The 15,171-nt window shown below is 37.0% G+C and overlaps 1 protein-coding gene across 1 annotated transcript in view; it reads left to right on the top strand.

Annotated features, from left to right (window-relative positions):
* SRBD1 (S1 RNA binding domain 1) overlaps nt 1–15,171 on the top strand; it is a 352,160-nt gene that overhangs the window by 175,379 nt on the left and 161,610 nt on the right. Inside the window, exon 14 of the mRNA XM_006839417.1 lies at nt 14,789–14,880. Coding sequence (XP_006839480.1) covers nt 14,789–14,880 — 92 coding nt within the window. The remainder of the gene's footprint in view (nt 1–14,788; nt 14,881–15,171) is intronic.

Here is a 15,171-nt window from a genome sequence, read left to right as displayed (position 1 = left end):
ATACCAAGTAGAGGAATTGCTGGATCATAAGGTATGTCTTTTTCCAGCCTTCTGAGGAAGCACCATATTGCTTTCCAGAGCAATTGGACCATTTTGTAATCCCACCAGTAATGCAGGAGCGTCCCAGTCTCTCAACTTCCTTGCCAGCATTTATTGTCCTCTACTTTTTGATCTTTGTTGTTATTGCTGGTATAAGATGATATCTCATTGTTATTTTGATTTGCATCTCTGTAATGGCTAGTGATTGATGGTGAACATATCTTCATATGTTTGTTGACTGCCTGGATCTACTCCTTGGTGAAGTGTCTATTCATGTCTTGTGTGGTCCCAAGATCAGAAAAAGCAGCATCCCTAGGGAGCTTTTTAGAAATGTAAATTTTCAGTTTTAGTGAAGTGTAAACAAGGCCAGAGAGGTGTGGAGAGCAATCTGTTTTAACAAACTGTCCTGCTGATTCTGATGCAAAATCAAGGAATTCAATAAGAGTGTGGATATTTAAGTAGTTTGGGGTACAATTTATATGCATGAACTCTACCCCTGTCTATGTAGCTATAGGAAAAGTTTGAATTAAGGATTGTTCTAGGTAGTAGAGTTAAAGAAAATTACAGGGTAATGTTAGTAAAAATAAATTGATCTTTCTTGTCCTTGATATGTCCCCACAAGAAGCTTTATCATTGTGATGTTTGTGTACCACATATGTTATTAAATTCCTGTGTTCTTTTAGGATTGCTGTTATTTAAGGAACATAGCATAAGCAGGTTCATTTTCCATAACGATAGTGGAAGTTTAGATCATTGAAAGGAATTACTTCCCCTAAATATTTATGCAGTGTAATATAGCAAAGCCAGAATTGTGCAGTGATCCCCAGAAAAAGTAAAGATCTGAGTATAGATAAAGAAGTAAATGAACAGCCAGCTGAACTCAGTAACTCATTTCCTCCCTCCATCTGCTCTGTGCACTATAAAAGCCATGATTAGCACAGGGGTCAGTCCACGTTAGTGGTCTTACAGGTGACATACACTTTCAGGATTTTCTCAGCATTGTCTGAGTGATCAGAAGAAATTCCAAAGATAGAGGCTGCTCTAGAATTGGTTTGGCCATCCCATCTTAAATGCTACTAGGTATGAGTGTGTTAGATGAAGCTTGTTGCCCCATTAACTGTTGGTGGTGGAGGTCACTGAAGAACAGATTGGTGAGTTTTGCTTCAGAGAAAGGTTGAGATTATGTGGGGAAAGCATAAAACAAATTGAAGAGGGAATGAAAAAGAAGTAATAGGGTATGAAAATCAATAAATGTGCCACTTATTGTTAAAGTTTGTTGAGACTATCAACTGCCATGTAAAACAACTTTGGTGAATGTAGCACTAATCATTGGTATTTTCAGAACTTTATCCAGCTGGAGGGAAAAACAACTGGCGTGTTAGTTTCTGTCAAAGTATACTCTGTTTCCTTTCAAATTATTTTATTTCTCCTCATTTTCTAAGCAGCTCTGGTAGCCTAGTGGTTACGAGGTGGGCTGTAGTTTGAAAGTACCAGCTGTTCCATGGGAGAAAGATGAAGCTTTCTGCTCCCGTAAAGATTTACAGCCTCTGAAACCCTATTCAGGCTCCCTATGAGTCAAAACCAACTCCCCAGCACACACCCACCACCGCCTCATTTTCCATGTCCCTTTCCTTTTCTTTTTTGTTTTCAATTATCTTTTTTTTTTTCTTTTTAAATATTCTATTGTGAGTTATGTGATAGTTTACATGGGAGAACATTAGCTTTACATTCATCCTTTTGTATATTGTTTCATTGCCATGGTTAAAATCCCCTGCATGCATCATCAATCAGCCAAAGGGTATACCCTGCAAGCTTGCCTCTGGTCATCAGCACACAGCCCCTCTCCCTCTCTTGGGTTTTCAATTATCTTTTAAAGCCTTGAAAATTCGTATTGCATTATTGAGAACTTGTTTTTAGATAGCAAAATATTCGAATACATGTCCTCTAAACTGTCAATCTTGAATTCTGACCAGTTAATAGATTAGATGATAAGGTAGTAAGGTAGTTTGCAGTATATATCCATTTAAAAATCTATTACCTAGTCATCTAAATTGCCCATATTTATTAGTGGACAAATTCCTAAGCTAAAACAATAAAGATAGCAAAGTAAATGATATGAACCTTTTTAAGAGAGCTTTATTGCTACCAACTCTATTAAACTCTCACATTTATATTTGAAAAGAATTGCAGTTGAACAAGAATGAAAGAATGTGTATAGTTTGTTATTATATGCGTCAGTACAAATGGAATACATAAAAATTGATACTGTTTTGGAATTAACTTCAAAAATCTTGAGAAACACATATATATGGATGTGGGGTGAAGGATTGTAAGGCAGTTGACAATATCACTTCTAAAAGTAATGTATACTAAGATGTTGACATCGTCCTGGTGTGGTGCTGCGGGTTAATGTGCCAGACTGCAAAGTCATTTGAACTTCAAGGTTGGCAGTTCAAGCTGACCAGCTGCTCCTCAGAAACCCTATACAGGGTCGCTGTAATGGGTTGGAATCAACTTGACAGTGCTTAACAACAAACAACAAGATGTTGACCCAAGAACATTTTCATTGTAAAATGAAGATTAGTGCTTATTCCCTGTCCTCTTAGTTTTTTGTTTTAAATCGCCAAAGGGCACATTCATTGAGCCAGCCTCCTGCCCGGAGGCACACAGCCTTACTCAGTCCATGGACCTAGAGTCCTCAGCTGCTCTGTCTCTCCATGCCACTGCCTCTGCCACTGTCTCTGCTGTCGCTGCTGTTCTAGGTAGGCATCTCATGATTCACTCATGCCCTTTCTACTTGATTGTCCTGTGATTGTCTGTTCCTGAAATAAAACATTAACTACTCTCTCTCCCCTTTTAGTTATAAATCTTCTACAATTACATCTATGATAATCACAAATAATCCTATTTATAATTACTCACAGCTGAGTCATAAGATTCAATAATCGTCATTCTCCCATCCCCTTTCACCAGATCCACTTAGAAAAGAGGGAAACTATTCAGTGGAGATTCTACCTTATCCTCTTATTCTTAAATTAATAAGCACACCCATTAAAACTTGTAAGCCAGCCACTTCATGCCTTTATTCCCCAATCCCAGTTTTGATATCCAATGTCTAAATTTCTCATCCCTATTAACCCAGTATACTGAGGAAACAAGCTTGTTCCATGGTATGAAGAGTCCTTCCATTTTGGTTGGGATTTTGAGTCACTGAATTCATAAGCAAAAGTCTAGTTTGTTAAATTGTATCAATTTGCACTTGTTCACTGTATCAAACATTTTTATCTTTCTTGGGTCGAGTTCTGGTCAGCTAGCTATCCACATTAGGTTAGATGGGTGCTAGCTGCAAGTTAGAGTTCACACACACTTCCCTGTATTTCAGACTAGCTGGCCGCTTCACTCTCAACTCTAACCCACAAGGGCTAGATCATTGCTCATGGGCTGGGGGGTTCACACATCTTCTTAAACTTTGGCATTACTTCCTCTTCTTTCCTTCATCTCAAGGTTAACAGGTGCCAATAGAACATGTTCAAACTCAGCCCATGTGTACCTTACTGCATTTTTCCCATTTCCACTCACAAGTAGTCTCACGTGGTCATCAGCAAGAATACTAGACTGCTTAAGGGTTCTGTTTACATTTCAGTCCTAGAAGAGGGTTTTCCCTGATGGGCTGACTTTTCTTGCCTTGGTGCTTCCAAAGCAAACAGCTTGCTTGAAATTCAAACAGCTCAATAGTCCACTTTTATTTCCCCTGCAGGTCTTTCTTTCAATAAGAATATTCTGTTCTCCCAGCAGTTCTGGGTTGGTCTGCATGTCTTTTTAAATGTGACTGTTTCAACTCAAAAGGCTCTAAGTGGCAATCAGGATTCCACCTAAGACCCCATACTCTACAAAGGCTTATTAACAAGAATCCTATTGCCCTGGGCAAATTTAAATTCCCCTTTAAGCAAAGCCAATCAGTTACAGGCTGAAGGCAGGCTTACCAAACTGTCTGTCATAATAATTCCCAATATTCATTTATGTCAAACAGAAATGTCTGCTTTATGATAGAAGGCTGTGAAAACCAATATCCACAAGACAAAAATGTTTTTCCCCCGCCTTTGCCCATTTAGTCTATGTCTCAATCTATGTATCTACTCACACAACACTGTTGGTCCAAAGTTGTGTATAAATCAGTATCTAGCTTCATCCCATTTAACCCATGTTGTCATCGTTCATTTGCCACCTTCCCTCTTCTTGTAATGAATTGCCCTCCCCCTACTTATATATTGCCCTACTTGTTACTTGAGCTAACATGTGTCTAACCTCTAGCCATTGAATTACTCTCCCGTCCCTCCTTCCCCTGGTAACCATCAAAGAATGTTTCTTTAATTATCGAAAATTTTTCTTAAGCTTTTATAATAATGGTTTCATATAATATTTGACCTTTTGTGATTAACTAATTTCATTCAGGATAATGTCCTCAAGGTTCATACATGTTATGAAGTGTTTTGCAGATTCATTAAACCTTGTTACCCTTCAAGGTTGTCTAGTATTTCACTGTGTGTAGGTACCAAAGTTTGTTTCTCTGTTCTTTCATTGATGGGCTCTTAAACTGACTCCATCTTGTTGCTGTTGTGCATAGTGCTGTGATGAGCATTGGTATGTATAGCCCTCTTAGGTTTTGTATCTTGCTAATAGCTAACATAGAGTGTTTACAGACCAGTTGTTGGGAGCTGTTGAGTTGGTTCTGACACAGAGTGACCCTTCGCACAAGAGACAGAAACACTGCCCTGCCCTGTACGATCTTCACAGTTGTTGTTACTTATGAGCCCATTGCGGCTGCCACTGTGTCAGTCCCACTCATGGGTGGTTTTCCTCCTTCCAGATTTGCTGTTAAGTACCGTCAGGTAGGTTCTGACTTAATAGCAACCTGTATACCAGGAGTGGTGGTGGTGGTATGCCACGGAGTCGGTTCTGACTCATAGCGATGTTGCATAGGGTTTCGACACTGTAAATCTTTATTGGAGCAGAAAGCCTCATCTTTCTCCTGGAGGACAGCTGGTAGTTTTGAACTGCCGAACTTGAAATTAGCATCCCTACTCGTAACCACTACACTATTGGTGGAAAACCTTTTTTTTTTTTTTTTTTGCCAAAACTTATAACATCATTTGCAGGCCATACAAAATTACCTTGAAAAGTAGCCTGCTATATTTGGTCAAACACTTAATTTGATCGTGATAAGTGCTGTCAAGTCACTTCCTACTCATAGCAACCTTATATAGAGTTTCTGAAGGACGGCTGGTAGATTAGAACCACTGACCTTGCGGCTCAAACTGACCTTGCTGTTGAAACCAATCTTGCAGTCCACTGCTTATTCTACAGCACCAGGACTCACCCCTAATATGATGCCTTGGCAGGTCTAGACCAAATGATTTCTTTGCCATAATTATATAGTCCAGGGCCAGATGTACCCCACCCCTACTGTGTAGGGTTTCTGAGGAGGAGAGTTTCTGAGGAGGTGGGTTTGAACCACCGTTCTTCTGCTTAGCAGTCCAGTGCTTATTCTACAGTGTCACACCAGGATTCAATATTTCTTTTCTTTTAGTCAGTTTTTTCTGTTCCGGAGTCAGCGGGGCACTTGCCCGAAATTTTTGTTAAGTGCAATTGAGTCAGTTCCCTGTATAGGGTGTCTAAGGAACCACTAGTGGGTTTGAAATGCTGACCTTGTGGTTCGCAGTCCTGATCCTACAGCGTCACAACAGGAGTCCTGTAGTTGGGCCTGTAGTTGCTTTGTCTTGAATTTCCATAGTAATTCCATACAGTGCTTGTAACAATTTCATGCTGGTTGTAGGCAAAGATTAAGAAAAAGGAAATTAAAAGAAAGCAGATGAAGATGACGGGAAGAGACAGATTAAGAATTGCTTAGTGCAGAGCAGGGGTAGCGAACCTCCAACCTTTGGCCCCTACACGACCAGTGAAATCATTCGGTCTTGCCTTGCCAAGGCAACCATAGTTCCAGCCACCACATTAAGGTGTGTTAATTAAATGTTTGTCCAAATATAGGTAGCTAATTTCAAAGTTGATAATTTTATATGGCCCATGAGTGATGCTATAAATTTTAGCAGAAAAAAGTTTCCCACCCCTGGTATAGAGGATGGTGGAGAATTGCTGGCAATTTTTGCTGGTGCCATTCTTTGTCAGAAGTTGCTTCCATCTCAGTTAGGGACTTCATGTACACATTCCATCTTCATTCACCTTCAATTTATTTGATTTCCTTGTTCTGTTACCATTTAGTTTGCCATCTCTATCACTGATGGCAAACAGCAAAAGTGATTTAAATGTAGTGATCTGATACATTGTGACCCATTGTAACAGCTCAGTGTCATTGTGAACATACACCTCTCATGCTAAATAGCTGGACCAAATTCTCAGGTTGAATATTTTATTGTTTTGTTTATGGCAGAGAAGATAGGACCACCTTAATAGCTAATGCTTTATGGAAACTCAAACCCTAAAATAAAGTTCTGCATGTTGTTGTTAAGTGCCATTGAATTTGTTCTAACAGAGATCTTGTATAGGGTTTCCGAGGAGCAACTGGTGGGTTTGAATCACCGAGCTTGTGGTTAGCAGCCCAGTGGTGATCCTACAGTGCTGTACCAGGACTAATGATGACTAATTGAGATCTGCCTTTTCTTAGATTTCCTTTATGGCTGGAAAGTGTTCTTTTCATCAAACATTGTATTATGAATAAGATGTGCATTATGAATAAGATGTGATAGAGTTTCTATCTGGTAGTATACTCAGAACCCCTAGTTAGTAGCCTGTCTCTGTACTCCTAGGCTTGTATGTTATGGGTCTTCTGTGTTCATAACTGTGCAATTGCTAGGGTTAGTTTCCTTGGAAAATGTTCACCTTCTGAAAGATAGTTTAGTATTTGAGGTTTCTTTGCTGTGGTAATGAAGTTTGTAGCCTTTGGTGGTGCAAATGGTTAGTGCACTTGGCTGCATGCAGAGGTGCTGCAGAAGTATGGTCTTGTAATCTCCTTCCAAAATACCAGCCGCTGAAAGGTCCATGAAGCACAGTTCTTACTCTGACTCATGGATTTTGGTGGTTTTGTTTTTATTTTTAATTGAAGGCTGATTTTAACTAGTCTTCCACCAGATGGTGCTATTGTTACATGCCTCCAGGATAGCTCTTTGGTACTGCTAAAATCATGAAGTCGTGACTATCTGTTTTGCTTCACCATATTTTACCCTTGCAATTTCCCCGACTCATAATGCTTTCCTAGAATATTTTCAATAAAACCTCACAAGGTTTATATTGTGGACAGTGAGATGGAATCTTAGGAATCATTAAGGATAACCTGGAAAGTGGATTCAGGAAGTCAGGGATTAATAAGTAATATTACAGATCTATAATATGTACTTTCGGAGTCCTGTTGTGGTACTGCAAGGTAAGCACTGGACTGCTGACTACAAGGTCAGTGGTTCAAACCTACCGGACACTCCTCAAAAACCCTATACGGGGTCACTATGTGTCAGAAACCCACTCAACAGCACTTATTAATAGCAGTACTATTAATATATAGCCTCGTGTTTCTTTCCGTTTGTGAATAGACGCACTTTAAAACAAACGACCTCATATCACACATAATTTTGTAACCAACATTTATACCAAATAATGTATTTGGAGTAACATAGAGGTTACAAATCGGGCTGCTAATCTCACAGTCAGCAGTTCGAAACTACCAGCTTTTCCACGGGATAAAGATGAGGCTTTCTGCTCCCGTAAAGATTTACAGCCTTGGAAACCCCATACAGGGTTGCTATGAGTTGGAACCGACTCCATGGCACATAACAACATAACATGCTGTTTTAATATTTTTTAATTATACCATAGATTCACATTTAATGAGCCTTTTATGAGAGACATTATGATTATTCTTAGAGTTTGCTCTTTTTTTTTTGTTTGTTACTGTGCTATGATAGCTATTAAATTTTTTATGGATTTAAAAAAATTCTTTCACATAATTTCTTAAAATATTAATAATTGGTTTTGTGAGAATATTCATCTTTGAGACCTTTAATCTATATATTCAAATTACCATCCCCAAAACATTCTACATTTAAAATATCTTTGTACAGCATATGAATTTGCTTGGGTCCCAGCATCTTCCTTTTCACCAGATTGTGTTACTTTTTTTTAGAGTGATTAGCTGTTGCTCGTTTGACACTGCCTGAAATAATAACTTATCACTAAATATAGTAGTTTAAGATTTTCTTTTAAATAAGCCTTATCCTTTAAACATTAAGTCCTAGAGTTCCTTTTATTTATGGGGATTTTGTTTGGGATCTTGTCTCTGACCTCCCAGCTATCTTTTATAATTCTGAATAGGTTGTCACATCTACATAGCATATAATCAACATCTGCCTTGCGTAACATTTTCACCTCTTTGAATTGCTTTTGAGAAACTTAGACCAGTTCATTTCCTTGTGTATATTTCTCTGGAAAATTGGAAGAACTTTTTTAGAAAAAAAATTATTTTTGGAAACCTTACTGAAATGACACTTAGCACAGTTAACAGGGTTTTGAGTGTATGGAATGAAGGTGGAAACTACTAGCGTTGATAGGACAAAGTGAGCAATTTTAGAAGACTTTCATAACAAAGTAAATGCACACCAGCCTATATTACTAATTAGTCTAGAAAATATATACTGTCTGATATTTTAATATCTTTACTAAGTAACTGCATTTTCATTTTACTTGAAAATTTTGAATTAGATTCTAATGTTAACATGTAGAAAAGCATATCTTGTTGTTAAGTGCCGTCGAGTCGATTCCGACTCATAACCACCCTGTATATGGTCTGTGAGGTTTTTAAAATCTTTGCGGAAGCAGAAAACCTCATCTTTTTCCCACAAGAAACATAATTTAATTTCAGAACCATAAGAAACTGGAAGGTTGTTTCCATTTTGGGGAAATAAGTAGGGGGAAGAAGACTCAGTGATCAATCTTGTAAATAAATGTGAAAATCATTAGTCCAATACTTAAAAAAAAAAAAAACCCAAGATATTTTCTGTGAAATAGATCTCTGCCCACTCTCCCCAGTGAATTTAGTGAAAGACATTGTTATGATTCTCTTATTGTCAGAGTGAGTAATCACTGTAAGAAAACTATTTGCCGATCTGGGATTAAAAGGTTCATCAACATGCAGTCTGCTTTACTAGAAGAGACTTGTAAAGTGGAAATAGAAATTCTGTAATTTAAGCATACCTCTTTAAAAAAAAAAAAGGTAAACAGATTTACATAAGCATTGCTAATGTTTAATTGTTAAGATTGAGCCTTTTAAACTAATACAGTTGATTTTTTAAAAAGTGAATGCAAGTATATTATAGCTATTTCACTTGCTTTTGAGGTTACTGGTATGTGGGATCTTTTAAATAAAAGGAGCCAGACAGTATTAAAATAGTACTTAAGTATATAAAATATTCTAACTGCCAGTTTAATTATAGAGACGATACGTTGACTTCTAGATCTGGTAGAATGATTGTCAAGTGGTAGCTTCTGAAATGTAATTTCGTATATAAAAGGTTTGAGCTACTATACATATCAGTTTAGGTGTTTGTTTAAACTGTAGTGACTTCAAAGGGTTCAGAGTACTATAAAATCTTGAAACCCTAATTGAATTATAACTATCAGTTAAATTCCCCCTGAATAATAAATTCTTATCTCTCCTGTCTGCATTATGGCAAAATGCATAAAATAATCAATTTGTTAAGATTTTGAGACTAATCTGTTTACACCTGAGTGAAATTTGTGTTGTGAAATATAATCCTTATTAATTCACTTTATACTGAATTTTGTATACAGTTCAATTTTTTGTTTTCCTTGAAATATATTAGAGTTAATTGGAATAATTTCCCAGGAAACTGTAAATGGCTTATGAAATCAAGCATGCTTTCTGCTGAATGTCTGTATGTGAACTCAAAATAGGAATGATAGATAAATAAATAAATAAAGAAAGAAATAAAGAGGTGGCAGGAGGCACTGTAGTTTTTATTCTTAGCAACTTCTCCTGGAAAAAATCATCGCCACTCCCAGTTTTATTTGTTTCATTTAATTCTTACCACACATGTCTCTTACCTCCTTATATGTTGTATATTGAAGTAATCAGTGTTGAGGTTTTTCTGTTCATTTAGATTATTTAAGCTTTCTGATCTGTTCTTAGTATTGAACTGTTTATTGGACCCATGCTATCCAATAACTAAAGCATATGAAATTGACTACATTTTGTATTGATTTAATATTAATGTTAATCTAAAATCTTTGGGTGCAATGTGTCACATCTGTTTTGTATTCCTCTGTTTAAACGAAGTGGCAGTATGGTATTTGGAGGAATATTTATTATCTGAGTGTTTTTCTTTGCAACAGTTTCCCTTGGTCTACTGGGAATTATAACCACCAAGAGACAGTGAATCACCCAACAAATTCTCAGGTACCCAAATGCCAAAGGCCACAGTTAATTAGAAGTTTTATTTATCATTTCAGTTCATTTTGCTTAAGTAGTTGTAACTTTGGAGGCTTTTAGGAATTTTTTTTTTTTTTAAATAAGTGATACGATAAAAGAAAAGGAAAAATAAGATCTTTTTACTCCTAGGTCCAGCCTGCGGTTAATAGGTACCTTGGTTTTTTAGAAAAGGCTTTGTTAGATTCTGCATTGACTTGCATTTTGAAACTGAATTTTTCATTTCTGGTAACTGAATATTCTTATCCTGTGGTGGGATTTCTTAACTTTTTGGGGGGTATCTAAATTTCTTTAATCAGTGAATATTATAACCCCTGTTTCTAAGAACAAGGGCATAAGCACAAACATTTTTAAATACGTCTTAAAGGGTTTGCAATCTTGGCTTACCTTAGCCAGAGGTTCAAGGGCTCCAGGTTAAGAAGCGCTGCTGTAATGGAACTGAAAATCACTTCCAGTATGTTCATTGTAACAAAATATATTTTGCACACTAAGAGTTTCTTCACTTCTAGTTTTATTTGCCATCACATTTTCTTCTTGTTCATTAAATAGTAGATGATAAGCATAATCTGAATCTTGTTTTAGATAAGAGTGCAGTCCCCTTTTCATTTGAAAGTCTGTCTGAAATTAGAGGTGTTTGGCCTTCTAATGCCTTAGGTTCTACCTTAGGCATATAAGAAAACAAAACTTACTTGACCCTGTCTGTGATCTAAAGGCCATGGTTGTTGTTGTTTTAAGTACTGTGGAGTCAGTTCCAGTTCCGACTCATAGTGACTCTACACAGGGTTTCTGAGGCTGTAAATCTTTATGGGAGCAGAACGCCTCATCTTTCTCCCGTGGAACCACTGGTAGTTTCGAACTGCCAACCTTGAGCTTAGCAGCCCGATTCATAACCACTGTGCTATGGTAGAGAGAAATAAATTATGGAACTGTTGTTTTACAAAAGTAGTTTTTTCTTTTCTTTTTAAAGTTATTTTTTTTTTTTAGTATGAATTAAGTGAAGGTTTACAGAGCAGATCATCAGTTTTATATTTTACAAATCACAATGATTGCAATCCCTTCCATGTTCCAAAAATTAACAGCATTTACCTCTGTTCGCTTTAACTATTTGCTTTCTTCTCTGTGCCTTCTGCTACCTTCACCTTTCCTCTGCTAATCTCTCTTTTGTTGTATATTGCTGCCCCTAACACCCATGTTAACAGGTACCTACCCTCTAGCCTGTGACTAATTCCCCTGCTCCAACCGTTACAGATTGTTTCTTTCATCACGAAAACCAGTTCTTAACTTTTTACAACATTGGTTTCATACAATATTTATCCTTTTGTGATTGACTAATATCACTCAGCATAATGTCCTCCAGCTTCTTCCATGTTGTGAGGTATTTCTCAGGATTCATTGTGGTTCTTCAACAATGGGTAGTATTCCATTGTGCACATGTAGCAAAGTTTGCTTAACCGTTCTTCTTTTGATGGGCATTTAGTCTGTCTCCATTTTTTGATGTGTCTTTTGTAGATAGCATATTGAAGGATCCTGTTTTTCTTGTTGTTTTTTAAAAATCCATTCTACTCTCTATGTGTCTTGACTGGTACATTTAATCCATTTGCATTCAGTGTTATTATCAATAGATATAAATTGATTGGTGCCATTTTTGTGTGTGTTTTTTGGTGGTGGTGCTGCTAGTTTTTTTTGTTTCACATAATTTTCTGTGCTGAGTTCATTTTGTTTATGGGGTTTCTTTTTCATTTCTGTATGTGTTCGTGTTTGCATTTTCATTTTAAAATTAATCTCTGGAATTATCATATTTAGTCTTCTGATGTTTTAGATTCTACCTTAGACACTTGAAACAAAAGTCACTTTACTCTTTTATCTAAAGGTGAAGAAGGTGGAAGAGAGAAATACATTCTTATAACTGTTGTTTTAAAAGTAGTTCTTTTTAAAGATGTTGTTGCATTTGCTGTTTGGCACAAAAGTTTGGGTTCTCATTTTAATGAGAGACATAGTGCAGCCATTTAGGATTTACTTCTGCTTATGCAGGTTGAAAGCTCAGACTTTGAAGTCCAGCAGGCTAGGGTTCAAATCCAACTAAGCATTCACTAGCTATATATCATTGGGTATCTTACTTAAAACTCTGGTAAAATTTGTAAATCACTTTGGTTTTATTCTCTGTGTATAGTTGTTGTTGTTAGGTGCCATTGATTCGGCACCAACTCATAGCGACCTTATGCACAGCAGAATGAAACACTGCTGATCCTGGGCCAACCTCACTACTGCTGCCACGCTTGAGTCTATTGATGCTGCCACATGGCCAATCCATCTTGTTGGTGTATGCACTCAGTAAACATACTTACACATGACAATGCTGGTGATGACAAACAGACGAAGCTGCCTTGCTTCTCAAATGCAAACTGTTCATTTTTCCTATCATGAAATTTAGGATAGTAAATCCTGTTGCAAAAATATAACTCTTCTCTTTATCAGAATCATTTTCTCATGCCTCACTGTGTTACAATTGTCAAAATTCAACCAGGAGTTCTCTACAGACATAGGATAGCAAACTGATTTTGTAAATTTTTCACATCTTACTTACTGGTGTTTAGTTGTTAATGATAGAACAGTGCATTAAGAGTTATCCATTTTTTTTCATCTAGTTGAAGTAAATATTAAGGAATAGAGAAAGAGTGGATTAAAATTTCAGTACTTAAGTGTTTCTCCTTCAGAATCTTGACTCTAAAATAGGTACGGGGTAGGTAGAGAGTCATAGATATCATGTAAAGTTAGGGTAGATAGTGTTTCTTTGCATATTAAGTAATAAAGAAATGTCATTTTAAAGTGTTTGAAAATTGTACAAATGACAACCACCATATAAGTGTCAGATGTAAGAGAAGTTTTCCAGTGTGTTTTGTAAAGAATCTTGAGGCAAAGAAGAAAGGAAATGGATGATATATGTGATGCTTTGATTGAATATATAACTAAATGAAATGGCTTAACACCTGCCTGAAGTGAAAGGCTTCAAGCTCACTAAAAGGATAGTTTCAGACATTCCTGGAAAGAAGTCAGGTAACATCCTGTCTGATCCCTGTCCTTTTCAAGCTGTGATTGTTAATTATCATCAGGTACTACTAATAATGATGATGTGTCTGGCAGTGATTTTTATGTATTTCCACATGTGCGCCTACCTGCACATATGTCTGTGTGTTTTCCAGTGTTCCTTAGAATGATTAACTGATGGGAGTCATAATTGTTTCGTCATTGTCTTAGTACTCTCATGCTGCTATAACAGAAATACCACAAGTGATGCCTGAAACAGCAGAAATTTATTCTCTCACAGTTTGGAAGATGAAAAGTCCAAATTCACACCTCTGGCTTTGGAGGAAGGTCCTTGTCTCATTTCAGTATGTGTAGGCCCCAAATTCCTCGGAGAACTCTGTGTGTCTGGACTTTAATTTTTCCTTAGTCTAGGAGTTTCACTGTGGCATAGGGTAAGCACTCAACTGCAAGCTCAGTTTGAACCACAGGATCTGTGGTTCAAACTCACCAGCCATTCCTTGTAAACCTTATACAGCGTCGTGATGGATTGGAACCAACTCGATGCCACTTAACAACAACAAGGAGTTCCACAATGTAGTAACCCCAAGTCCAAAGGGTGCATTCCATTCCAGGCTCTTCTTTCTTGGTGGTAATTGGGCTCTTTCTGCTCACTCCTTTATCCTTTATGTTTCTTAGAAGGTAAAAGATGTTGCAGGCCGCATGTCCGAGGAAGCGTCCTTTCAATTGATTGGCTGCTCTTAGCAGATTTCATTATCGAATTCCTTACATTGTATTAGATTTCATCATGGGGGATTGTATCCTAACTGCTAAACCACTGAGAATCCTAGCCCAGTCAAATTGTTACAAAACCTTAGCCTATCACAGTCCGTAATGGAAGAAGCTGGTCATAACCTAATAATTTTGAAGTTGGTTTTATGGGAGAGTATCCATTGGTTCACTTACAAACTATCTCTTGTTACCAGTGGTAGAAAAAATGACTGAATTACTGTACCATAAATTTGAACCAGTGTTATTTCTTATGTGAAGCCAACATTACTTAACAATTTTCTATTACTGGAAAATTAAATGCTATAAATATCATTGAGCACTTGACTCTGCTATTTTTTTTTTTTTCTTACAATACCTAGCTCCATTCACTTATTTTCTTTGGACAGGTACAATGCTTGGAAATGATATTCCCCTTTTCTTTCTTCTCAGTATCGTCAGTGAAGCAGGAGCATCGATCTATAGTGTCAGTCCTGAAGCTAACAAAGAGATGCCTGGGCTGGATCCTAATTTGAGAAGTGCAGGTAAGAAACTGTGGACCAACACTAAAGTATGTTATTTTGATATTTTGGACTTACTTTAGTAGCAATGTTGGTTATTTTAAAAGTCCAAGAAAAGTTAAAAGTTATGTTACCTGGAAAATAATTTGCTAATAGTGGTTGAAAGTGGTTGATAGAAATAATACTTGAGTTGTGGGAAAAAAGAGGAATAGTGCTATGTTTAACCATTTCAAGACGTAGCATATGATCAAAAGCCAGTGATACTGAAGGAAGAAGTCCTAGGTGCATTGAAGAAATTGGCAAAGAACAAGACAC

This window comes from Chrysochloris asiatica, unplaced genomic scaffold (genome assembly GCF_000296735.1).
Source record: "Chrysochloris asiatica unplaced genomic scaffold, ChrAsi1.0 scaffold00024, whole genome shotgun sequence".
Taxonomy (NCBI): Eukaryota; Metazoa; Chordata; class Mammalia; order Afrosoricida; family Chrysochloridae; genus Chrysochloris; species Chrysochloris asiatica.
Note: the sequence above shows the minus strand (reverse complement) of the source record. Positions and strands in the feature narration are given on the sequence as shown.